General features: G+C 43.7%; 1 protein-coding gene across 11 annotated transcripts in view; it reads right to left on the reverse strand.

Annotated features, from left to right (window-relative positions):
- The window catches only part of CAMKK2 (calcium/calmodulin dependent protein kinase kinase 2), a 41,604-nt gene that overhangs the window by 11,324 nt on the left and 17,012 nt on the right, over window positions 1-13,268 (reverse strand). For 8 of the 11 annotated variants that reach the window (XR_006100878.1, XM_042441569.1, XM_042441576.1 and 5 more), the window contains 9 exons: window positions 12,728-12,804; window positions 11,324-11,900; window positions 7,411-7,458; window positions 5,866-5,919; window positions 5,625-5,676; window positions 5,045-5,178; window positions 4,105-4,141; window positions 1,460-1,505; window positions 485-573 (listed from right to left, as the gene is read on the reverse strand). Coding sequence is in view for 10 of the 11 variants with exons in the window: in XM_042441569.1 (XP_042297503.1) it covers window positions 485-573; window positions 1,460-1,505; window positions 4,105-4,141; window positions 5,045-5,178; window positions 5,625-5,676; window positions 5,866-5,919; window positions 7,411-7,458; window positions 11,324-11,848 (985 nt within the window). In the remaining variant the exon portion in view is untranslated. The remainder of the gene's footprint in view (window positions 1-484; window positions 574-1,459; window positions 1,506-4,104; window positions 4,142-5,044; window positions 5,179-5,624; window positions 5,677-5,865; window positions 5,920-7,410; window positions 7,459-11,323; window positions 11,901-12,727; window positions 12,805-13,268) is intronic. The other 3 variants (XM_042441573.1, XM_042441577.1, XM_042441578.1) reach the window with 1 other exon arrangement.

Raw genomic sequence — 13,268 nt, forward strand, 5'->3', positions numbered from 1 at the left:
ATGAATTTCATAAGCAAGGAATACTCAAGAGGTGATTTGTCATGGCCTTCCTCTGAAATATAACCTATAGATCCTGGTATTCCTTGGTTATCCCCCCATCCGAGTACTAACCGGCCCTGAACCTGCTTAACTTCTGAGATCAAACAGGACCTGGTGCTTCCAGGATATTTAAGCCACATACATCTTTGGGTTCATTTTCCAAATCAGAAGGGTGTTGGAGCCTTCACTGCTATATCCCTATGCTGAGAAAGAGAAAGCTACTGTGGCAAAGTGTTCAAGGCTGCAATGGTTATGTGATAGTGAAGAGGTGTCACGCTGCACTCGCTCAGAGTCATGTCCTCTTCTAGTTGTTCCTCCTACTGCAGAACCAAGTCATGGGACTACAGAGAAATACAAAAGCTTTAACTCCAGTGATAACCGTATGACTTTCTGCACTTCCCACTCCCTTGTCATTATTTTTCTAAACACCGCCAAGAAAACTCACAATATTCAATGCCTTTGATCAGGTCTTGGAAGTAGAACCGAGCCTGGTCTTCAGTAAGAGGTTTAAGGTTTGGGACTTCCATCACAGGCCTGCAAAGACAAGATTCAGGTTGGCCTAAAAACAAGGCCTTTGTCAAGTCTGTGGCGACAAGTAAGTCAAAACCAGGCAGTTGTAAAGTGAGAGGCAGTAAACTTTCATTCAAGAAAGCAGCACAACCTTTATCCATGCAAAAAGCAGCTCCAAGTAAGGAAAGCATGGCTGAGTCAAAAGCTTTATAGTACCAGATGGATCCTCAGTGGTCCGCAGTGTCGCCTGACACCTGCTGAGATGGCAGCTGCAATACTATTTTCTGGATAGAGCTGGCACTGAAGAACAACAGAGAGCAAGCTACCAGTTCTCTCTGCTCCAGCAAGCCACCATAATGGTGCAGATCGCTATCCCATTTCCAGACCCTCCGCCATTTCCAGCAGTGGAGGCTGGTGGCTCCAATGTCAGAGGGAACAGGGTCCTAGATAAAATTCCTTTAAAGATCAGGTTTGAAAGATCAAATTTGAAACTGGAGTGGATTCACTGCTCCAATGACATTGCCACCACCAGCCTCCACCGTTTTCAAGGGCCTTAGGACTTCCAATATGTAGAATCTGCAATGACAGGTTTGAGAACATGAGACCAAGACCTGAAGCAGTCTCAGAAGCTGAAGGTTCAGCTCTGAGTCTGCTTTAGATCAACCTTTCCTAATATAGTGCCCTCAAGTCACTGTGGTCTAACTACTTAGATGGTGGCCACTATGATTCGATTGGCTGGGGATGATGGGAGTTGCAGTCCAAACACACCTGAACAACCCCCCCCCCCCCCCCAATAGGTTGATCAAGACTCTACTACCCTTGGGGCAAGTGACTGTCTTTTTATTTGCCTGTTTTGTGATATGTGCATTAACAGCTTTGTATAAATTAATATTAAGAACAACAAGCTTACCCTTTTTTCACAAGTTCAAACACTGAAACACAAAAGAAAGAGGTGACTGTAAGGAGAAAAACTAGAACATGAAAAATCTGTCCTCTGTTTAAACAATGAACCTACTAGATAGGCTTCGTGCAACAGAAATGAGTTCCACACATGCATGTTGCTTATCTCCTTTCATGTACTTTGCCTAACTAGTTACTTTCTGGTTTGTGGTAAATTACATCTGTGGTACCTTGAAAACCAACCAAGGTTTGCGCCTGTCCTACAAATCGAAGTGTCAGCCTGGTTCACAAGGCAAATGCTGCCTAGTTTTTCACTGTGAATATAATGGCGTATTACTTTGGCTGACTGGAAACCAGAGAGTAGCTAACTACACAATATATATACGGAAAGCAGAGAGCAGTCTAAATCTTGACTGCATGATGCCCAACACAGGGCCTTTTAATATCTCAGGTAGAACAGCAGATGGCACCTGTGCCCTGTCTAGGTCAAGGTATATAGCAGAAGCGTCCAACAGCAAAGAGGCCAGAGGCCAATTTCTTCTCCAAGCCCACTCCTGCAGTCTGCACTCCTACACACAGCAAGCCTGAATAGCTCTGTTCTCCTCTGTAGTCCCTTTCAAATGCCATTACTTCCGGTCACCATTTTGAGAAAGACAGCAGAAGCAAACAGAGATATTTGGGATCAGAACTGAGGTTCTGGGGTGCTTGTGTAGATGAGGATATATTTGTATGTCTTCACACATTTGTGGAATCTCCTGCATGGTTTTGGAGCAAAAGTGGCCCAAAATCTTGCCCTTTTAAAAAAATTGGGGGATTGTTGGGGGGCTTCGAGGGCCAAAAAAGCAGGGCTAGGGGATCCATACGTGGCCCACAGCCTACATTTTGCCCACCTTTGGTATCTAAAGCCAGTCAAGCTACTTTAGTGCATAACACAAAAAACAGAGCTTGGGAAACATTGCCTTTTTTTTTAAGTACAGCTCTCAGAATCCCCAGCTAGCCTGTGTGGGTTGAAGGATTCTGGGAGATGTAGTCCAAAAGCATCACTACTTCCAAGCTCTTACCTGTACATTCTTACCTTGTACATACCTTACCTTGCTATGGCAGCAAGGAAATAACAGTGGGACCGGAGATCAAGTCACTTTGCAAGGACCTGCCAGCAAGTAAGTGGCAGAATGAAGTTGGGGGAAAGCTAAACACTGACAGCTGATAGTCCACCTCCTCTTGAATAACAGTTGGCTAAGAATGTGGCAGCAGGGACTGAATCCAGAAGGACAGTCACACAACTGTATTAAGCTTTTTAAAAATTATATAGGGCTTGGACTGGGAGGAAAACAACTTGGAAACAAACACCAGATGGTGCACTGAGGGAGAAAACATGGAAGCACCATCCATGATCTATTTTTGTCTCTCTCCCATCTGGAACTGGTCACTTGTGCAGCCTGGATGCCTCAAAGCTTGGACCACAGGCATGCACCAGCAATTCCTAAATTAAACTCTATGCAAGGCTTCCAGAAGAAAGCAAGATAGGGAACTTGCAGTGAGAAACAAATGTGCCTTTTACAGCCTAAAATCATCAGAATGACCATGGGTATGTCTGCATTAGGCTATTATATCCCTTTAGCCGCCATAGTTTAACAGTGTGGAACCCTAGGATTTGTGGCTTCAAGAAATACTGAGAATTATCTACAGAGAACTAGAGTGCTGTAGTTCTGCAGAGTATGCTAAAGGATTCCAAGCAGCTCATGAAACTACAAATCCCAGGATCCTGTTGGAAAGAACCATGGCAACTAAATTGGTATCAAACTACTAAATTTTTTCCACACAGAGACACTCCATGTCTTGAAAATCTTCCCCCTAACACATTTTGTAAACTTTGCACACCAGTGCAACACATATCTTGATATACATCTATTCACTGCCTATCATCACCTTTCTGGATGTGAACCAACTGAACAAACTTTGGAGTTAGCTAGTCATTTCAGATAACTGTTTTACGGCTTCAGAGCCCTCGAGGCTACTGGCACTGCCCAGCACAGACCAGAAGGGACACAACAACAGATTCTGGACAGTAAAAAGGAAGGAAATGGTCTTCATACAGTCTATTCGCTAAACTGTGATTTTCACTGCCACAGGAATTAGCCACAGCTGCCCATTTGTATGGCTTTAAAAGGAGGTCTCACCTCAAGTTTCATGAGATAGCCTCTCGCAAAATTATCAAACTTCCCCAAGATTTCACATCTTATGGGAACCTCGAAACTCAGGAAAATCTTAAAATAGCAGGTCAGAAGTCATCAAGAGATTAGGAATTTGCTGCCATGAGAAGAAGAGAGAGCACTCACAAACCCATGAGATGGTACATAAGGTGCAGCATTTTTGCTACATACCAAGTGCTCAAGGGTCTATCTGTTTGAAGCATGGCTGGTGTCTTCTCTTCACATTCACACTGATCAGAATACAGGATTTGGGAGGTCCCAAACTGCACCAATATGGGAAAGGATTTTCAGACCCTAAATAAGGGGAAACCTATATACCTGGGAAGCCTACTAGTTGGCCACAGTGGGAACAGGATGCCGGATTAGACAGGGCTCTGGTCGCCAGCATGACTTCTCTTTTATTCTTAGCATGGCAAAATGGATGAGAAGAGGGGTTGCTTACCCATGTACAGATGGTCTTCGCTGGGATCATCTAGCACCTGTCAATGCAGTAGGATGGGGGGCAGGAAAAGAAAGCACAGATGATTCGATAGACCACATTCACCTAGATTCAACACCTGGATGGACAGTGATGGGAACTATAGTTCCAAAATAACCCAAGGGTCATAGAGTCCCAGCCCTGCTCTGAAAAGGATTCACTGTATTTCAAAAGAACAGAAGCCCCACTACAGGTATAGATGCAATGGCAGTAGCTACAGTGGGCCCTTGGTATCTGCTGTGGTTTGGTTCCAGGACCTTGTGTGAATACTAAAATCCATGGGTGCTCAAATCCCATTGTATACAATGGCATAGTAAAATGGTGCCCCTTATTTAAAAAAAATGGTAAAGTCAACATTTGCTTTTTGGAATTTTTAAAAAAATATTTTCAAGCCATAGATGGTGAAATCTATGGGTGCAGAATCTATCGATATGGAGGGCCGACCGTATATCCATTGTGCTCTAAGACAAAATTTGCTTCAATATCAGGGGACAAGACAGTGTTAACAGAGGCATCAGCCATATCAACAGCACCCAGTTGAGGGTGCTCTAGGGCCTTGCCCAACAGCCTCATCACTTTTAAGTAGCATGAAAGGATTAAGCAAATGTTGTAAATGAGATCAAACATTTCATATCAAAATAAAATTAAAACGAGGTTACTTTTCACTTCCCATTGAGATTATCTACATGAACGCCATAAGCTTCCCATACCCATATTTTTCCCGTGATCCGCTTAAGTCTTCCACGGGTTTGAAACCCAGTGTTTAAGAAAAACAATTCTGGAAGCCCCCCCCCCAAAAAAAAATTGTAATATTTTAAAGCCACAGATGGTTGAATCCATGAATGCAGAATTCATAGATATGGAGGGCCGGCTGTATATTCAAGACATCAAAAACTGGCCTCACCTCCACCAGCTTCACGACATTTGGGTGATCGAGTTTCTTCAAGATGGCAATCTCTTGGTAGACCTGTTCAATGGGTCCTTTGGGTTGGCAGAAGCCTTCTAAGGGGGGCTTGGCACCACGAGGGGGTGGACGGCCTGTTTAAGATAACACAGGTTGGCGGGAGGGGGTTGTGTGTTGAGTATGTGTGGTTGCAAAGTTGCTTGAAACTCCCTTCTAGCAGGGTTAGACTGGTCCCCTCTTTGCTATCTTTCCTGTAGGCAGGTGAAGCCTTTTGTGTCTCAAAAGAACTTTCAGGACTGGTGGTGCATGGAGAAAGGGCCCTTAAAGTATATTGTCTCTCTATATATATATATATTTTCATTTTTCTTTTTTGATGGGATTGCTTCTAATTTGTCATCAATTTAAATACATTTTAAACTTTTGCATAAGGCTTTTTTTTTTTTTTTGGCTATGTTTGTTTTAACCTTTATAAGCACAGAATCCAACGGCTGGGGGAAATGTGGAATTTAATAAATAAAATTAATAGTAATGGTATCAATTCAGACCCCCCCACACACACACACACACACTTCTCACTTACGTGGGAACCCTGCTTGTCTCATCAGTTTCTTTTTGGAAAGTACCTTCATTGCCTGCAAGACAAATTGGCACAAAAGTAACTATACATGCTCAGGAAACAGTCAGAGAAATCTCAAACCTAAGCCAGGCGAGCACCCCACTTGCTGAAGGTGTCCCCTCTTGCTGAGCTCTATGTGTGGCCTTTTCCGTTCCTGTCAGCACAACCTGCTCCCCCATACGTTGGCTCACGGACTATTACTCACATAGTAGGTGTTATCGTTTTCGTTGTATGCCAGCTTCACAACTCCATAGGAGCCCTACAGAAACGGTAGACAGGAAAAAAGCCACTAAATGTTGTAAGGTAAGGGAGAATCACCCAGAGCATCACTAATGGCAGCAGTAGCAACTTTTTTAAAAAGAAGGAGCATAACTTTGATCAGAAGCAAAAGGGACAAAGCTAAGGCGCCACAGGAACAAAGAGTTCAGGTCTGGAAGACTGGCTTTCCCAGTCTTCGGAGCACCCTGTAGAGGGGACTAGCAGAAAAGATAGGGGAGATATGCATGGTAAGTAAAAAAAATGTTTTTAAAATCACTCCTGGATTCTTTTAGTTCTCTCTCAGATCCACACCAGGTTTTACCCTGTCATTCTGGGATCATGGGAGGGTGCAAGATGTCAGTTTACTAGGAATGCTTTTGGGATTGCCCCACAAAGGTCCAGAAAAGCACTGTGCCTCAAGGGATTCTCCAGGTGGCCTTATAGTATGAGTGAGGAAAATGTGGTCCATAGGTGACCCCTCAGAACTATTTTAAGCCTCCTATGGGATTAGGGGAGCAATTTTGCCACCCCAAGAAATTCTTAGCCCAGAAGAAGATTTTTTTTTTACTTGAAACAAGAAATTACTATTTTTCAAAACAAGAAGTCAATCATTTTCAAAATGGAAAGTCAGTCTTTTTTGAAACTAGCCTCTAGCTGACTGGGACTCCCAAAAACATGGAGATTATGCTGGGGCAGACCTTCAATGTCCAATGGAGGGACAAGTGCAGTTCTGCAACCCTTGCCAGTTGTCCACCCCACTTTATTCCTATCCCTGGGTGTCACAACGGGGCACACACATCAGTCTTCCTAATGTCACAACTTGGGGATCCCCGACCAAGTGAAGTCATTTCCAGATGTAGTGTAGGCAACCCAAACCAGAACAAACAAGCTTCATTTATATACCGCTTCATACCGCCCAAGTAGTGTCTAAGAGGTTTACAACTGTAAGCTAATTTGCCCCCAACAATCTGGGTACAGTGGTACCCCGGGTTACGAATGTAATCCGTTCCGCGGCGCCATTCGTAACCCGAAATCTTTCGCTAGCCGAAAAAGCCATAGGTGCTAGCACTAAAAGCCGCGATTTCGTGTGAAAAAGCGCCGAAAAGCACCAAAAAATTTTTCGTAAGCCGAAAAAAAAAACGTAACCCGAAAGTTTTTTCCTATGGGATTTTTTCGTATCCCGGAAATTTCGTAACGCGGTGATTTCGTATCCCGGGGTACCACTGTACTCATTTTAGCGACCTCCTTGGAAGGATGCAAGAGTCGAGCTTGAGCCCTTTTGCTGGTCTTGAACTCGCAACCTTATTTATGGTTTTGAGTGAGTGGCTGCAGTACAGGCATTTAACCACTGTGCCACCAGGGCTGGACCTGCATTGCTAGTTGCTCCTCTTTCAACACCCTTCCCCCAAGGCATGCATTTATAAATCCAATTTCCAGTCCAAATACTTATGCACCAAGTTCACAATGCCTTTTAAAAAAAACCATGAATCACCTTTCCAATTTCATCTTTTAACGTGTATTGATTGAGCTGCACGCAGTCCTAGAAGAGAGGACAAAGCCAGAAACAAAAGGATTCATTAGGAGACGCTGGAAGCATAATGGATGCCATTAATTTAGACAGCATTTAGAAAAGTTCCTATTTTGGAGTACAACGCCCATAATCCCCTCCCCCTCCCACAGCCAGCATGGTCATGGTCCATATTGGCTGGGGGGTTCTGAGAATTCGTGTTCCCCCCAAAGTAACCTCCCCCCATCTCTGTTTGGGGGTATAGTTCACACCCTCTCCTTCCAGTTAAAATAAGACAAGTATTCCTCTTTAAAAGCATGTTGGCTGGGAATGATAGAAGGTGCAATCCAATATATCTGGAGGACTTGTGGTGAGGAAGGCTGGCCTAAATCATATTGTTACTCGTTCTGAATCCTACAGACAAGGAGAGGGATATGTACAAACAAGGTATAAAAGTATTTAATGTTGAATTATTACAATATTTTAAGACACCCTTCCCCTGGGATTCACTAGGAAACTGCTGCAGAGGAAGAAAATATTGATTAAGTTCTTATGTGATTGATTGCTTATTAATCAGCTTGATTACCCCCATCAGCCAGTAGGTTCAAGCATGCCCAAGAGAGATGGCAACCCATTCCCAGCTTGCCTACTGCACAACGCAAAACTATCATCCACTGAACTGCAATATGGCATTAGAGGTACTGTACACTTTAGAGACACAACGTAACGTAGAGGTGGTCAAGTGCATGGGAGCCAGGGCCCAAATTCCCACCCCAGGTCCCTCTCACAGGCCGCACCTCACACTGCAACCTCCCAGATACCTCTGTTTTCTTCTGCAGTCCCTCTCAAAAAGGCAGAAGGAAGTGACACGTCATACCCCGTTGCCATTTTGAGAAGGATGGCAGAGGAAAACAAGTATTTGGAGGGAAAGGATTCTCAGTTGGAGGTGGTATATTTTTGCATATTTTCACATGTTTCAGGGTGTTCATTGTGTTGTTTTGGGGTAAAATTTGCCCTCAAATCACTCGTTTTTTAAAATGTTCTCGGATGTTTAAAAATGTTTTTTAAAAATGCTCCTAGATTTTGAAACTCCCTCCTTAAAGAAAATAAGATGGCTCTGTCTTTTTTGCCTTTTTGGCACTAAATGATGACTTTTCTATGCCAGTGAGGCTTTAACATTTGATTGTTGACAAGTGATGGGCTTTTTATAGTGCTGCACACCTTAGGGTCCCCGTAAGTCGGAAATGCTTTGAAGGCACACAAAAACAGTGACAAACCGTTTTTAATCTTTGTTTTAAAGTAATATTTTAAATGCTTTTATTTCTGCAGTTACTTGAATGCTGGTTTAACCTCACCTTTTTTATGTTTTAACTCTGTTTTTATTGTACATTTTTTGTCTTGTGTATGCTACCTTGTCTGGGAAAACAGCGGATATAAATGAAGTGATGGACAGACACATTTCAGACTGTCAAATTCACATGCCAATGTCTTCTCCAGATTTTACATATTCCCAGTCATAGATTTTATTACAGACACCATTTGCCAACAATCTGGCACACTATATTCCAAAACACAGGATGAGCATCTGCAGTTACAAACAGAGTGAAATTTTAATAGGGGGAGGCAGTGGTGACAGGGAATAGAGATAATCCCAGAATATGGCGCCAAATGCACCCTTTTGCTGCCTTGAATCTCTTCTCTGCGAGAACTAAAGTTTTGGAAATGGGGACAAAATTCTGACAGGATGGTGGCGTCATGTCGGCTAAAGCTGGTCAGGTAATACCTCTTGACTCGCTACAATGCTGTGGGTAACTGTGCAAGGCTAGTGGGCCACATAAAAAAAACATGGGTACCTTGGAGTGCCACACCACTGGGCCTTCTTCCCCTTGCAAAAATAAAATCTAAAAAAATTGCACGTATTTTGTCCACAAACACCCTTGGAGGACTATGATTTGGCTATTTTACTATGATTTGGCTATTTTAGGCCCAGGAGAGGCCTTTTCTAAAAAGAGGTGTGCAGAAGTCACTTCCTATTTCAAAAATGCCTCTCCTGGGCCTCAATTGGCCCCCAGAAGATATTTTGGGCTAAAAGACTGACCCAAGGGGCCTCCAAACATGATGGAAATGCCCTCTACCCCCTCCCCCTGAGGGCATTTGATGGGCATTCTGGAGCAAATAATAATGACTATAGAGCTAGAAAAACAGCCCTGGGGACGATATGCAGCCCATGGGCCAAGCTTTGCCCACCCTTGCCCTACAAGGACTGCCCTTGCCTCTCTTTATTTGCGTCTACTCCCACCCTAAACCTAACTAAAAATGGGTCCGATTGAGAGTGAAGGAGTACTTGAAAAGAACTTTACCCTATCTGGCCCCACAGTAATAACTGGGTAGCTGAATGCTCTCTTGCCACCTTCCCAACCTCAATGTTTTCCTTGCCTCCTCACTCAACTTTCCCATCTACTGAGTAAAATATGTAGAGAGTTGATGCCAGCAGCCAAGCTGCATTAGCATAAGTGCATCTTGCCTTCTAATGCATAATTGAGAAAGAGCGGTGCTGAATGCCTCTGTGCCACCCACCTCTCTGGTTTTAATCAGCTGCAGTTGTCATAGATCCCGAGATGCCATATATGGTTCTCTAAAGAATGTCTCCTTTTCTTCACTGGTCTTATTCTCCTTCCCACGGCTCCCCAAATCCCCTACTAACCCAGCATATATCCCTTTCCCGACAGCAGCAACAAAGCAAGGGGTTACACAAACAGTGGTTCAAATTGGCAAAAGTGAATGCAGGGGTTTGGAATGGGCAGAAACCTTCAAAATGCCAGCAGCCCCTCTAAGAGGGCCACCTAAAACTGGGGAAAGCCACCAAACAATCAAAGGAGTCCCAGGGTTGTTTTTCTAAGCACACGTGCTTTTCCTTTAGATTTTGTTACATAACTAGAGAATGTCTCAAGGTACTACGCCATGTAGGATAGAAATTTTAACACACCTCTCAACTGTCCTTGTGACTTTCTTCAAAACACACTGGAGTTAATTGGTTGCCTCTAAAGTGCCCTGCAATATATGACAGTACTGTTCCCTCAACTGTCAGCAGGGGATGCCATTAACATGTGCTATAAAGCAGTGCTTCTCAAGCTTTTTGATGTGACAGCCCAGTAATTTCCCCCCACAACGTGCCAAGGAGTGGTACCATCTTGTGTGTATCTATGTGTTTCCAAGTTGTCTGCCTACTTTTGGCAGCCCCATGAATTTCATACAGTTTTCTCAGGCAAGGAAGGTGGTTTTGCCCACTCTTTCCTCTGAAATATTGCCTACAGCACCTGGTATTTGTTGATGGTCTCCTATTCAAGTACTTAGCAGGGCTGACCCTGCTTAGCTTCCAAGTTCAGAAAGGATCTGCAACCTTTAGGCCATGTAATAAAATGTGATACCCTATGTATATGTTGTGTCCATGTACCTTCAAGTCACCAGTTGACTTATGGCAACCCCACAAATTTCATAGGGGGTTTTAGGCAAGGAATACCTTGTGCCCTTCAATTATCATATTAGCCTATCTTCCTAGTAACTTGCTGTAGACTGGCAGCCAATGGCTCCTGGACTGCCACCAGTCCATAGACCACCACTGCTACAAGGAACAGAAGTACCCAGAGGCCTGCAAAAGGCCAGGGCAAGAGGCAACAGCCACAGGATATTTTGGACAACTCATAGCCCTCCAGATAATGGAATCCGACTCCTATCCTAGTCAATACGGCTAAGGATGAGGAAATGTGCCATATGCAGTCCATCGTCTATCTGAAAAGCCACAAATCACCCATCCTTGCCTAGAATAATTGGGCAATATTTCCAAATGAGCGTAACCATTGTCAGACCCACATACACATGCATCCGTTGTTTCTCTTACCTGCAAACCTGTAATGGAAACTCTGTGAGATTCTATGGTTGGCCTCCGGGGCAAGCGCGGTGATGAATGGGGAGATGTAACAGGAGAGTATGGGAGAGAAGGATAGATGTAACGTCCATTGACACCCGCATTACTCCCAGGTGACTGGACTGACTGGGACCTTTCCTGGAGAGAGAGTTTGCGACTAGAGAGGTTAAGTTTGACACGGGGTTCCCTCGCATCTTTTGAAGGAGTCCCCAAAGGGTCTCCAAGAAAACTCTTTTCTTCCAGTTCTCTGGAATCCAGGGCCATTGGCTGTCTCTCACATGGCTCCATGGGTTCCTCATCCTCCAGCTCACCCTGCTGAGGACTACAAGCCGGATTGTATTCTGTGACCACCACAAAGGAATCCATCTCCTCAGAGCGATGAATGGTCAGCAGTGAAAGGCCAAGCAGGACGTTGGGAAGCTCCTGACTCTTGCAGAATGGTACATCGCGGAAAACAAGTGTCTCGGTGGCAGAGCTGTCAAAGACGCATGTTGTCATGATGTGCTTGCCAGCTTTGTTCCAGTGGTGCGGCAATCAATTCCAGCAGATGCTTAAGCAGAAAAACAGATGTAAAACCGTCAATGGGATAGCAAGTTTTGAGTCTCTCCTGTACCAGTGTTTCTTGAGCCCTTGGTCTTCCAGGGGTTTTGGACTTCAGCTCCCAGAAATCCCAGCCAGCATGGGACAGCCATTCTGGAAGTTAAAGTCCCGAACAGCTGGAAGCCAAAACTTCAGGATCAGTGCTCTACATGACACGCTTTTCCATAATGTCCAAAATTCAGTCTAATATGCACAATATACTCAAGCTAGAAATGTTACTCTGGTCGACTACAGCTATTAGGAATTTGAGGGGATGAAATCCCAAAAATCAGGAGAACCAAATTTGAGAACCCTTGTCCTATATGACAAGCTTTTCCCATTGTCCAGAATTCTGACTAATCCACGCAATTAAACGGAGCTGGAAAAGTTACTTTGCAGACTACAAACTCCAGAATCCCCAACCAGAACAGACAGTGGCCCTGTGAGCTAGGGGATTGTGGGAGTTGTAATCCTTCAAAGCCACCTTTTCTAAGGCCTGCAATTAATTCAGGCTCAAGGGGCTCAAATTCTTTTGCAACCCCAGAGATAACACCTCCCAACAGCACCCCAGTATCTGTTATTCCAAGGTAGACTGTCTCTGAGCATGGAAGCTCAAATTCTATGGTTAATAGCTTTTGCACAGCCACCATGCATTTGATGACTCTTTGCCCGCCTTCCTTTATATTTTTAAAATATTTCCACACTGAACTCACCAATTAATCAATCATTTGCTAGAATGAAAGATCATATCTGATTTGTAGATAGATCTGTAAAAACACAACAAAATAAATAACTAACCATTTTCTGCCCTTTCATGGCATCCCAGACCTGCTCCCTGAAGCAGCTGCTTTGATCTGCCTAAAAGTAGGGCCAGCCTGAAAATAAAAACACACACAAAAAAAATCCAGCATAAATAGGAAAGACAATCACATGCTATTATTATCTTTTCCTTTCCATTCCGGGTTATTTTCTTAACACTTTGGAAGAGGAATCATCCAAATTCAGTAGACTCGTCTAAAATTAAAAATTGTGTTAAAGTTATGCCTCTAGCCTAGCAACTATGAATCAGTATAACAGAAGCTACACACCACATATATTTTTTAAAGCATTAAAAATGGAATGAGTGGGTGGATGGTGGCAAATACCTTTGCCTTACAATTATATCGTTGCTTTTTCAGACACCAAATGACACATATAAAATACATCTCCAGCCAGGGTCCCGTTTGGTTTCCTGCACATGTGTTCAGTTCCCTACAAAAGTAGTGGAACATTTCTTAGCCAGTGAAGAACTGAAGATACGACAGCTATCCCTCACCTCATAAAAAAAGTTACACTGCCG

This window comes from Sceloporus undulatus, chromosome 10 (assembly GCF_019175285.1).
Source record: "Sceloporus undulatus isolate JIND9_A2432 ecotype Alabama chromosome 10, SceUnd_v1.1, whole genome shotgun sequence".
NCBI classification, from domain to species: domain Eukaryota; kingdom Metazoa; phylum Chordata; class Lepidosauria; order Squamata; family Phrynosomatidae; genus Sceloporus; species Sceloporus undulatus.